The sequence below is a fragment of the Rhinichthys klamathensis genome, unplaced genomic scaffold (genome assembly GCF_029890125.1).
Source record: "Rhinichthys klamathensis goyatoka isolate OS25496 unplaced genomic scaffold, OSU_Roscu_1.1 h1tg000501l_1, whole genome shotgun sequence".
NCBI classification, from domain to species: domain Eukaryota; kingdom Metazoa; phylum Chordata; class Actinopteri; order Cypriniformes; family Leuciscidae; genus Rhinichthys; species Rhinichthys klamathensis.
Window position 1 is genome coordinate 327,154 of NW_026606982.1, and position 12,372 is coordinate 339,525.

Sequence of the window (12,372 nt, forward strand, 5' to 3'; positions counted from 1 at the left end):
ACTAACTGCAGGCAAAATCATTAATATCAGCCATTTGTGCTAAATTGCCCTCATACACTCACACAAACAAATAATCCAGCACACGGTATGCATGACCGAGACCACAGAGACAAATGGTTTCTTAATGCTAATGTTGTCACAGATCTGTGTTTATACTGGGTGTAAAGCTTTCTAAAATGAAAACTGAGTGGACCCTGTGGGAGATCTTTTCCTACTTAGATTTTTTAAAGATATAGTTCAGAATGGTCATGTTGACAGAAAAAAACCAGCAAAACATTTTTACGCGCAAACTAAGAAGCAACGATTTTTCTGAATATTTTCACTGTGTAAAGTTAGCCTTTTGATAAATTAAAGAGGCAAAGATATGTGTGGGAACTCATCCTGTCAATATACTGTCCAGAGGAGAACAAGAGAGAAATTCAGGTTGGTAAAGTAGTTTTTGCATTGTGAAAAAGCAAATTTTGTAAAGAGTTTTTTTTTTTTTTTTGCTTAAGATATTGTTTTGCCTAAATGTCAAATTGTTTTTTTTCTTGTTTATGCATAAAAACGATGGGATGTTACAAATATGCTGTCCCGGTAAACTCGTATTTAAAATAATTGTAAACACATTCAGATGAAGGAATGGTTCAACTTTTTTTAAAATCTGTTCATTGACAATTCATCTTCGCAAATGTAAAAACAAAGGTTTTTTTTTAGGTCACTATAATTACAAAAGAATATTTCCCTTTTCCTGTTAAAATAAATGTTTTAGAAAGCTGACTATCAAAATTTGAATTAAATATTTTTAATGAAGGAAGTTACTTCAAAACAATTGATGTAGTGAACTTTTAAGAGTAATTTTGTACATTTTTCAAAAAGATCTCAGGATCATCTTTTTAGTAATTGATTTTCTTTGGCGGTTTTGGGAAAGAATGTATGAGTGGTTTGTTATAAATAATGTAATAGGTGATTTTTGATATCACATTGTAAAGTTTGGTATTTCTATGCAAAAAAAGAGGCTGAATTTTTGTGTAATAATATTTTTATTATAGGTAAGTTTTATTTACACAAATGTATATTTATATATTTGTAAGTTGCTACAAGTTTTGTGGCACTTCTTATTTTAAAGCAGCTAAAAACGAATGCCTTAAAACTGTAAATTATTTGCAATTAATATAGGCTATTAAGTTAAGTTGAATTATATTTTATATCATTGTGCTTTTATATATTTCGCAATTTATGTATTTATTGCAATTTGCAATGCTAATAATGATCATATGATCATTATTAGCATTGCAAATTGCAATAAATACATAAATTGCGAAATATATAAAAGCACAATGATATAAAATATAATTCAACTTAACTGATATTATCTGTTATCTAAAGAGGTAAGTTAGGCTATACACGAATCCGACGAGCGTTCTGTGTAGGCTGCCATCTTGTGGCGACGCCATTACTGAGCTGTTACCGGTATGTAAACAAACCTCCGTGATAACGCACCCTCGATGACAGCTACAGCCAGGCTGAATGACTTGTTGGGTTGATGATGTTAGACAGTGGCTTCCAGTCACAGATGAAGGTACAAACGATCTTACAGATTATTTATGAAAATAGCTTGGTAAGCCAGCTAGGCTAACGTTAGCTAACGAGGAAACTATAAAAAGATCTGTCCATTTGGCAACAATAAATAAACGAATGACATCAAATAAACGAATTCATGTTTTTCATTTGTGTCCATTATCTCATTTTCACATTGCAAAAGGCAAGGGTAAGGTGCAGCTAGAAAGTATACATAATATCGACAAATTAGTGTTTTTAAACCATGGAAAGAGGTCAATATAACAGCAGGAGAACAATTATGTCACATAACGTTACATTTAGCTCAGGAAAGCCATTTAATTACCATAGCATGTTAATTGAATAGAAAAATTAGCTAGAGAGGAGATTTTGCTGAGCACTATATTACATATTTATTATATTTTTTTTACTTATGTCATTAAATAATTGTTATTATAACAAAAACTGCATTATATTTAATTTAATTTGTTATTTAAAAAAAATTCTGTCACAGTCAAGCAAATCAAACATTAACAACAGACATAACAGTAATGTTACTAACGTTACTGCCCCAATGCGCCCTTTACTGCCGCCATTGAAACAATTTAAAACGGAACATGTTTTCCCACTCGACATTATAAAAGTTGTAACGTTAGTGACAGTCGTAAATCGCGGGCTGTTTATTCCAGTGGATGCAAGTTGCAACTAAAACAATAGGAGGCAATGGCGCAACGCTACCCAGCAACAGCTCAGTAATGGCGCCCGCTTACTTCCGGTAGTTTCACCGGATTCGTCTATAATAAGCACTGACCTCTGCTGACATCCACAGTCAGTCGTCAGAACTGCAACATCAACCAACCGACCGGATACAAACGCTAAGAACAGGAAAAGACGGAAGCCGAGTTGGGTCTTAAAAACGCGTTGAGAAATGGCGGCTGCTGAAGACACAAACAGTACACAAAACCCCAGTGGTTCAGATGCTCCGAAGCTGTCGGATTTACTGGATCGGGGTTGGAAGCTGTATGATGAGGTGGACACCACGCATGAGTCGAGCAGCTCCACCGCGGTGCAGGTGAAAGTGAAGCGCGCCATCGTGCAACTGGAGGAGGCGACGAGGATGGTCAATCAGCTGAACCTGTTCAGGTTAGATAGAACAACACACACACGCACTCTCGCACACGAAGCGATCAATTCAAATGCTTATTTTATAATCAATGTTGCTGTCAAAGCACTACAAGCGAGCGACGCGCTGATTATGATGGGAACTATTTTTTCGTCTAGTCATCCGTTGCAAATTAAAAGAGTAACGTTAAATGTGCTTTTTAGTTTTACAGTACAGTGGTAAACAGAAAAGGGCATTCATCTGCAAAACTGGTTGTATTGTTGCCCAATTCCTACAGTATTACTCGGCTGTGTACTCCGTTTTACTCTGAAAAGACGTCATGGTGATGTAATATCATCATTGATTTTCTTATTTGGTTTGTTACACATGAGATATTACAAGCATTATTATAATTATTTTATTATTTGACCTAAACCATATAATCTAGGCAATTAATGTTAGTGTATTGCACTAATGCACAGATAAATAACGTGGTCCTTATGAAACAGCCAATGTAAAACTTACTGAAGTGCTGTATTAATTGACTTTTATTTTTCGGGTAGTCATAATGAGGCCCTGGAGGAGATCTCCACAACCGACCTGAAGTACCTGCTGTTGCCGGCTCTGCTGGGAGCGCTCACCATGAAACAAGTGAACCCCAGCAAGCGGCTGGAGCATGTGCAGGCGGCCCACGTCTACTTCAGGGACTTCCTCCAGAGGTGCAAGGACTATGACATATGTAGCTTTCAGCTGCCCAGAGCCAGTGAGAACACAACAGATACTCCTACTGAGGAGCGCATGAATCCATCAGTCCCCATGCCAATGTCACAGCCAGACCTTATCGCCATGGCAACACAAAGACAAGCCAAAATCGAGAGGTGGGTTAGGATTGAATATTTGGTAACATGCATGTATTTATCCATCATCCGATGTCCAGAGTACACCAATAACATTTTTATTATTATTATTATTATTATTATATACACTACTGTTCAAAAGCTTGGGGTCGGTAAGATTATTTAAAATGTCTCTTATGCTCACCAAGGCTGCATTTATTTGATAAAAAAAAACAGTAATATTGTGAAATATTCTTCTATTTTAATTATGTAATTTTAAATTTTAAATCCTGTGATGGTAAAGCTGAATTTTCAGCAAACATTGCTCCGGTCTTCAGTGTCACATGATCCTTCAGAAATCATTACAATACGCTGATTTGCTGCGCAAGAAACATTTCTTATTATTATCAATGTCGAAAACTAGTTGTGCTGCTTAATATTTTTGTGGAAATGTGTGGCGTGTTTACACTAAGTTGTTTGCAGGTTTAATCAGCGTAAGGAGACAGAAGCCAAGCTGAGTGAGATCAGGGGACTAGTTGAATCGGGTTCAGCTGATGAAGAGGTGGTGAGAGATTTTTACCTGCTGCACGTGCGCAGGTGGGTGACACTAGCCCTCGAGGAGATCGACTCCATCAACCAGGAGATCGAGATCCTGAAACGCATGGAGCTTTTCAAGCAGGTATTTCATTGCCACGTACTCTGAATTACAACTGTGCTTTTATTTTGTGCGAATAATGTGTTTACGTAAATCTACATCTGATTTACTGCAAAAAAATCATATAAGATGAATCACAATTTAAAATTTGAATTGATTGACAGCCTTACTAATAATTGTTTGTCTCTGTAGAGCAACCCCCAGCCATCCCCACCCAAAAGACCGCCCATGAAGCCTTTTATCCTGACTAAGGATGCTATGCAGGCGAAGTACGTGTGCATTTGGAGTGTGCCTGTGGAGTTCAGTGCTGTAGTACTAGTGTGTGTGTGTGTGTTTTCTGAATGTATTGCAGAGTGTTTGGTGAGGGATATCCCAGCCTTCCCACCATGACAGTGGACGATTGGTATGACCAACACCGACGGCAAGGATGTTTACCTGACCAGGGCATACCACGCAGCGCAGGTGCTTACACACGCATTGAGTGCTTTTGCAGGACATAATCTTTTATTAAAAGATATAAATAGAATCAATGTCTTTAATTTACTTTCAATTAGAAGCGTTCAGTAGGCCTGTCAAAATCATGAAATTTGCATTTATCTCAAATAATTGCAATTAGATCAATAATCCATAACCCTGACAGGCCTAGTGTTCAGTTTAACGTACTAAAACTGAGGAGAGATTTGCCTTTTTACTCAATTCAGTACCTCTGTCTTTCCTCCACAGCAGATGGCGATGCAGAGGAGGATGAGAGAGCTGAGAGAGAGAGGAAGGAAGAGAACGATGATGAAGAGGCACTGCAGAAGGCACGTGACTGGGACAACTGGAAGGACACACACCGGAGAGGATATGGCAACCGCAAGAACATGGGCTGATCTAATCTCATACACGCACGCAGACGCACACACACACACGCATCCTTTCGGTTCCCACAAATAAACATCCCAATGCTGCCAATGTGACATGGACACAACAGAGAGTGGCGCTGTAGTGGTTAGCTAATTTGGTTACTTTTTTTCTAAACAGATTTAGCATAGTTGACATTCTTTTAAATGTCTTTAAATAAATCTTAAATGAGACCTTAAGCCCCTGGGCATCTGTAGAGATGGATGTTTGGGCGTCCTTGCATCGCTCCACATCACTCTTTCCCACATGATTAAATGTTTGCCTTTTCATGGATGTTGTTTTGAGTGCAAGATTTCTACAGAAGTGTTCCCTGTACTGTTAGCTTTTAAAGTCAAAATCAGTCGACTCAGAAAGATGTCTTCACCCACATAACCTTATGTGCTGTTTGATTTGGAGCCGGTTAAGACTGCATGTTCTTTAACCATTAGCAGATATTGCTAGGCCTCGTTGTCTGGTTCAGATGAGCTACTTCAGCGGAGACGGTTCAGCAAGAGCAATTAGAACCAGTATCAGCACTTGCATGGATCTGTGACACTGTTTAATGTGGATCAGAATTGCTGAAGAAACTGTGGGACATTGGAACAAATTTGTTTTATTCTGACATTTATTTATTGCTTTATCAGGCAATTTTGCTTTTCTTTAGGAAAAATCTTTGTAAGGTCAACCTCCTGTTCTTGAGTAAACATAAAGAAAAATCACCTGTAAACAGTCTTATCTCATTTCTGTCACATTATATATCTGTGATGTCTACAAATGATGCATATGTTTTGTAGTTTAATACAAAACATTTCAGTACATGTTTAGTATCAGCATAACAATTTGAGAAATGCATTGAATTGAAAAATTAACATGAATTTTTGAGTATTTGGTATGTCCTCTGGTTTTGATGACAGCACCAATCGACTCTACATGTGCAAAACCATAATGTCATTTTGTGAAATCATGCTACAATATGGACAACCAAAAATATCCACTTTTCTGTATGTGCCATTCATTGAGAATGCTTTTTAAATTTCACTTAAATTCCCCAATTTTAAATGAGGTAGCAAACAGGATGCAGAATTGCCAATTAACCATAAACATGTTGCGATGAATGTTTTGAAGCTAAACATCTTAAAAAAAAGTTTGGGTGGTGAACGTCTGCGGGTGTGATTTAGATAGCTTTTTATTGTCATTTAACTGGAACGAAATCCCGTTCCACTGGCTCATAAAAATATAATAAAAAATGCTACAACGTGCATTAAAATACAGCACTGAAGAGTTTGACCGCAGCATATAAATAATGATATTGCGCATGGTAATTGGCAGCATCTAAATCCAATTTTTTGCACTTAAGTGATGGCATATAAATACAGTTATTCCACATTACAAGTAAATACTGTTACTGCAATAAAGTCCAGGTCACATGAGGCTCACCTCAGGAGTCTGATAGCTAGAATTTTTTGTGAATTGCAGTCGGTAAATTCTTCATGCTCTTCTTCCCGTTCAGTATCCTGTGTGCCACATAGTATAATTTACTTTTTTTTTTTTTTCATGTTCGAAATCCTAAAACTTTATTTGCAGGTTTAATTGAAAGTCAAGGGTTTTCTTTTTCCAAAGTAATTTTAGACTTTTGCACCCCGCTGAATATCTAAAACCTATATTACAGGACATGTAAACATAAAACTATTCATATTATACTAAGAGTATAGAGCACACGTTGGCAACACTTGTAAGCTTTTTTTAATTTTTATTTCATTAGACAATAAATACACTGCTGTGCTTTCACTGTTTCTTAACCTGTTCCAGCATGTTCTATTCTGGATGATGTTTGAAACTTGAGATAAATCGTTAGTTGTATTCCTCATTTGTTAGTCACTTTGGATAAAAGCTTCTGCTAAATGATTAAATGATTAATATAAAAAGAGCCACAAATTACAATTGAACTCGACAAATAATGACAAAATTGATCAGATCCAATAATGATTAGATGTAAATAAAAAATAGTTCTATAATTGTAGGTTTAATTGGGGTCGTGGAAATCCATTGCGGAGGTTTCCATGCTCAGAGGAACTGTAGAGTGGAGCAGGAGAATAGGGCCGATTCTGTGTCTGTCGGAGCAATAAAGAGCAGGAGAATTATTTATTTGAAGAGAAGACCTTTGATCATCCACAGTGAGTCTTATCAGAACACAGCTTCTAAATTGCTCATGTGCTGTATAGTGCACCATAATATGCTCTCTGGTGCCATGAAAAAAAAACAGAGGATTATAAACATTTACCAATCTATTCCTGAATTTGAAATGTTTGGTACATTTGTGAACCATACCAGGTCTTCATGTGTGTGTGAAGGGGCGTGTGGCCTGTAATGGTTGTGCTCTGCAGAAGGGCTGTGGTCTTCATAGGGATTTCGGCTGGGTGAATCTCTTGCATAAGGGTTCCTAACAATCTGACCCCGCCCTGCTCCATTGCTACAATCACAAATACACAACACAAAAATCACTAAATTAAACACAAGGACATGAAATACAAAACATGGAACACCAGGTTTTTCACTTTTGGTCCTTATATATACACAGACACACAGTATATTTTGGCAGAGAGTCTGTTGTGAAACTGTATGAGCTATTATTATCAATTTATGTAGAATTACCTGTAGGGCTGTACAGGACCTCCCATTGGAGGATCACGCATACCATTGTACATGCTGTGGAGGCAATGTAAATCGAAGTGTCAATTTTTTCATGAACCAACAAATGATTTAATTCTTCAGTCTCATAAGCATTTACTGTTTACATGCGGCACTGTTTTTTGATTCTAATTATATGATAAATGTGCCAGATTATCTAAAGGTTAGTGTTGTATCAATGGAGAACAACGACACTTAAAAATGCTTTGAATTGCATCGTTTCATTCCTCTAGCACAGGGCACCAAGCATCCGTTGTCTTTTCACTGAAAATGATTGTTATGGAAGAAAAATGCATTAACAGTGCAAAAACAATGGTTTAGTGTCTTGCCTTGAAATAATAATAATCATCAGAAGAGATCAAATTCACCTATAGGGCGGGTTGGACATGGCTGTCATGGGAATGGGATTTTGTTGTACAGGTCTCATGTTAGGGGGAGGTTGACCCTTTGAAAGCAGAAAAAAAGGTAAATATGCATTTTTAATAGTTGGCAGACCATTCAGGAAGTTGATATATCTGTCTTATGCTCTGTTTATGATTTGTTGTGCTGATTTTATGACTTTCAAAGGTATTTCCAGATGGTTTCACATTTCTGATTAGGATTATGGCTGCCTAGTGCTACTGATATTAATCATTAACTATTTTTAACCACAAGACACATTAAGCTGACTCACATTCATATCAGAAGCTAAATTCATTCCAGGGAAGGGTGTCTTCATTTCTTCACTGGGCACACACACACACACACATGCACAAAATGAGAGAATGAATTACTTGTTAGGCATAACACACAATAATTACTTTAGAGCATCATGGGCTGTAAGTCATATTTTTTAATTAATAACCCTCATAAAGTCAGACTATATGTAAGAGACAAAAATGTACCATATGCTTTTCAAAATCAAAATTAAAGCTAGAGTTGTGTTTTTCATTCTCACCCTGTGTGGCTCTTCTTTGATTGCAGCATCACCATATAAACAATCACCCCCACCAACACAGCAAGTGTGAGGCCAGGCAGAGATGCCACCAGGGCAAAGGTCACTACTGTCCATCTCTGAGAACAGTTTTCATCAATGTAAAACTCACCTTCTTTACTGTTGCACCTACACAGAAAACAGAAGGGGTGAATCTCAAAACAAGCTAAAGTTTAAACTAGTGTAGAGTACTAAAGGTAGATTACCGACAGAATGGCTGTCCCTCGAAACAGCTACATCTGCTACTTGTCGGATCACACAGCTCATTGTTCAAACATGGATCGAAGTCACCAATATTCAGACAGACAGCTGAAGAACACATACAGAAACTATAGTATTAGCTTACAACTAATATATCATGATTATATTTAAAACAGATACAACACAACCATTTTAACATATTTGAGCCTTCTTTTGAACACACTTACGGTCTTGCGTCTGTCCAGTTGCCTCTTCAGTAAAAAATAAGATGAAACACACGCACAGTAAGACCTTCATCTTTTAGTTCCCACACACATCTGAATTCCACCAGTGCCACTTGCATAATAGGCTCTTTGCACTTGACTCGGTTATTTATTTATTTACACACACCCAACACAGTGAGAGCTGGAGTATGCGCAAACACTCACATAGCTACACATATTGGATATGAAATTCTTGCAGATATTTGCAGGTGTGGACGTGAACTTTGGTCCTTTGGTGTAACTATTTTTTATTTTTATTTATTTTTTACTACTTTTTATAGAGCATAATCAGGGTAAATTGCATTTATTTTGTCTTCGGGGAAACGTAAATATCTCATGTAGCTTCTAAAGGGCAGTGCTAAATGGGGAAAAAAAAGATCTTAAAAAACAATAACAAATGCATTGTGTTGCCATCTTGAGCATCAGTGAATGTTTTCACCTTGAACTAACAGTTGTCTATGAGTCCCTCAATTGTCCTCAAAATCATACAGTCACTGTTGAAAAGGGTTCAAATATGCAGAGGAGGCAAGAAAACCAAAGAATGTGAGGAACCTGGAAGATTTTTCTGAAGAGCCGTGCTGTTTAACTGCTCAGGACAAACAAGGGACTCGTGAACAACTATAACAAGCATGTCAGCAAGCAATGTTACGTGCCTGACCGCATTGTGCCAACTGTAAAGTTTGGTGGAGGAGGGATAATGATATATCCAGTTAAGTAATCCAAATAGGAGGAATTTTTTAGGGGAGCTTTTTATATCCAAATAATAAAAAAATGTAAATGTCAACTGTCCGTATGAACAGCCCAAGTCTGAGTTCAGTGTTTTAAAATTAATTTTGGAATGATGGATCGTAGTTAAAAGTGTAGTTTGGCAGAGTGAATTGAGGTTTAGGATGGACAAAACTCAGAATGTGTACATTTCAGATACATAAAAATTTATTTCTCACATTCTTCATCACAAACATTGTCTGATCCACTTAAACAAGCTCAATAAGCCATATAAAAATAACATGTAAACACAACCATTAGAATAGTACGAAATATACAGTTATGTGCAAAACCATCATCACCACCAGGACAGTTACACAGCACATATGACAGAAGAGGAAGAAGCATGTGTTAGTTGTCAGAATCCATGTCACTGTCTCCTCCAACAGATCTGAATTCTTCACTGTCTTCCTCCTCATCACTGAGCTGTGCCTGTGTGAGAACACTAGGCCCTCGCCTCCGCTCATCCTCCTCCTCGTCTTCTTCCTCTTCACTTATCCCGTACATCTCCTCTACGTCCTGTTCTCCTGTCCTGGGGCTGGACACCTGCCTTTGCATCTGACTGTCTCCGTCATAGTAGCTGCCATAACTATAACACACAAGAAGTGTAAGTGAAAGAGTGTATTCAGAAATTTATGAGAAAAAATACGAGAAAACAAAACTCAATATGGTGACTGTAGGAAAAGAAGGTGATTCCTTTCAAATAAAAGTGCCACATCACCTTGTTAGCAATGGCAATATCTGATCTCTAAAACAGCCATTATAACCAGGAATGGGCAAAAACTGATACTGATATCTGTCCAAAAAATCCATATTGATTCTTAAAGCTGCAGTCCGCAGTTTTTCCTCTTTGTTGCCATCTCTGTTCGAAATCTGCAGTTGCAGTCATTCGCGGAATTATCAACTTTACGTGAGTTGTGCCTCGGCACGGCACAGCGCGGATGAATCCAATGTTTTGAGGAGAATCTGCGGCTGTCAGTCACCGCGCCGGTGTGGATTCTGGCATTCAGAATCACAGATTCTACTTTTTGGAAGTATGACCAACATTAGAATTTTCACCGGAAAATGTCATCTGAACAAGTAACATCCACTTTTGTTCTGACCAACAAAGGGAAAACACCATTGCAGTAAATCGCGCTGATTAAATCTAACGATTGCTTATCAGATCACGTCAAACCGTGCAAATTATACTTTGTTGTCAAACTGTTAATGTTAACAACATCTGGATTGCGTGACTACATTTAAAGCCCTTCAGATATTTATCATTGTATCCCGTTGCAGTCTCTTTTTCCAAACTCTCAGTCCAAAGTCTTTTGGATTTTACAATGGGTGAATCTCCAGTTGTCACTGGTGATTGTCGTTTGAACCTTTCTGGATCCGCCATTAAATTAATAAGTTTAATTATATCAAGTGCTGTGAGAAAAGGCTATAAATCTCCACCTCCAACATCCTCACGCAATATAGCTTATACTAGCCGAGACTCCTTCTTTATGTGTACAGATGTGACGTAATGACGCAAAGACATGCTCGAATCTCCTGTGGAAATACACCAGTACCACTGGAGTTAAAAACATTATTACAAGCTACCGTTTTGAATCGAGCTACTTGCTCAAATTAATTTTGGATAATTTTTAACCCAAAAAGTTACGGAAAGGAGCTTTAAAATCCTAAGAAAATCCTGTAGATGTTGCAGGTTAAGTGGGCTGATCCCGCAGACAACTCTCAAACAATGCAAAGTGTGTTAATGACAGACACAGGTTGCTGCTGTCTTTCGGTGTGTTTTTATAAAAGTTATACTGTAGAGATGCTATCTTCTGTTTCAGATTGATTAACTTTGTATGATATTAATAGGTTGAAAAGGTAGATAAGGGTAGACTAAAATTGGGAAAATTCAAATCAGAAATGAATCATATCTGTAATTTGTAATTTTAAACAGCTAATTTGTGTATCTGTGCAGACTTCAGAAGGATCCTAACGTCAGGCAAAAATAGATGGTTTTTTTATTTTTATTTTTTTATTATTATTTATTTATCAGGGACAATGCACAAAATACATTAATCTTGCGAAAAGATGTTTTGTGCCAGAGTTAGCCGAAGCTAATTTTCATCCGCAGTCCCCGGGCAGGTGCACACAATTTTTAAAACATTACATTACAAAACCACTATCAATAGTAAAAATAATGACAAATAGGCTACACATAATATTAGTCAACGAAAATCATATAAAAACAAACAGATGTTCAAAATGAGAGAACATAGTCAAAAGACAATCTCTACCCATAATATATACATTAAATGTGCTGATGCTGACACAGCTGGTTCTCAAGGATATATTTCTTTAAGTGTTGAGAAAAATGGTTCAGATCTATAGACATCTTTAAACTGTTGGGGAGTTGATTCCATTGTTTAATGATTTTAATAGTCAGTGGTTAATAGTCAGTTTCCACTTTAATAGTCTCAGATCACGTG

At 37.2% G+C, this 12,372-nt stretch overlaps 3 protein-coding genes across 8 annotated transcripts in view; 1 reads left to right on the forward strand and 2 right to left on the reverse strand.

Annotated features, from left to right (window-relative positions):
* The first annotated feature begins 2,410 nt into the window (after positions 1-2,410).
* On the forward strand, positions 2,411-5,308 carry igbp1 (immunoglobulin (CD79A) binding protein 1). Of its 2 annotated transcripts, none has more exons than XM_056237821.1 (6): positions 2,411-2,682; positions 3,205-3,519; positions 3,961-4,156; positions 4,325-4,401; positions 4,485-4,594; positions 4,856-5,308. In XM_056237821.1, the coding sequence occupies exons 1-6, from the start codon at positions 2,468-2,470 to the stop codon at positions 5,002-5,004; spliced, it is 1,062 nt and encodes a 353-aa protein (XP_056093796.1). In that variant the 5' UTR covers positions 2,411-2,467; the 3' UTR covers positions 5,005-5,308. The 2 variants fall into 2 exon arrangements, with proteins under 2 accessions (XP_056093796.1, XP_056093797.1); XM_056237822.1 differs by having other exon boundaries at positions 4,859-5,308.
* Positions 5,309-6,739: 1,431 nt separating this feature from the next.
* Positions 6,740-9,232, reverse strand: zgc:158432 (uncharacterized protein LOC555281 homolog). The gene is made up of 8 exons (XM_056237809.1): positions 9,104-9,232; positions 8,882-8,984; positions 8,640-8,804; positions 8,376-8,427; positions 8,071-8,147; positions 7,667-7,720; positions 7,343-7,484; positions 6,740-7,125 (listed from the first exon to the last, which is right to left on the reverse strand). The coding sequence occupies exons 1-8, from the start codon at positions 9,171-9,173 to the stop codon at positions 7,024-7,026; spliced, it is 765 nt and encodes a 254-aa protein (XP_056093784.1). The 5' UTR covers positions 9,174-9,232; the 3' UTR covers positions 6,740-7,023.
* An 818-nt stretch (positions 9,233-10,050) lies between these two features.
* taf1 (TAF1 RNA polymerase II, TATA box binding protein (TBP)-associated factor) overlaps positions 10,051-12,372 on the reverse strand; it is a 29,169-nt gene continuing 26,847 nt past the window's right edge. For all 5 annotated transcript variants that reach the window (XM_056237793.1, XM_056237789.1, XM_056237792.1 and 2 more), the window contains one exon: positions 10,051-10,493. In XM_056237793.1, coding sequence (XP_056093768.1) covers positions 10,256-10,493 — 238 coding nt within the window. In that variant the 3' untranslated portion in view covers positions 10,051-10,255. The remainder of the gene's footprint in view (positions 10,494-12,372) is intronic.

Excerpts from the sequence above, each read along its gene's own strand:
- igbp1 (XM_056237821.1), top strand. The coding sequence starts at position 2,468 with ATGGCGGCTGCTGAAGACACAAACAGTACACAAAACCCCAGTGGTTCA. Across the intron at positions 2,683-3,204 it reads AATCAGCTGAACCTGTTCAG|TCATAATGAGGCCCTGGAGG; the intron begins GTTAGATAGAAC and ends TTTTTCGGGTAG. Across the intron at positions 3,520-3,960 it reads AGACAAGCCAAAATCGAGAG|GTTTAATCAGCGTAAGGAGA; the intron begins GTGGGTTAGGAT and ends AGTTGTTTGCAG.
- zgc:158432 (XM_056237809.1), bottom strand. The coding sequence starts at position 9,173 with ATGAAGGTCTTACTGTGCGTGTGTTTCATCTTATTTTTTACTGAAGAG. Across the intron at positions 8,985-9,103 it reads AACTGGACAGACGCAAGACC|CTGTCTGTCTGAATATTGGT; the intron begins GTAAGTGTGTTC and ends TGTGTTCTTCAG. Across the intron at positions 8,805-8,881 it reads GAGGGACAGCCATTCTGTCG|GTGCAACAGTAAAGAAGGTG; the intron begins GTAATCTACCTT and ends TTTTCTGTGTAG.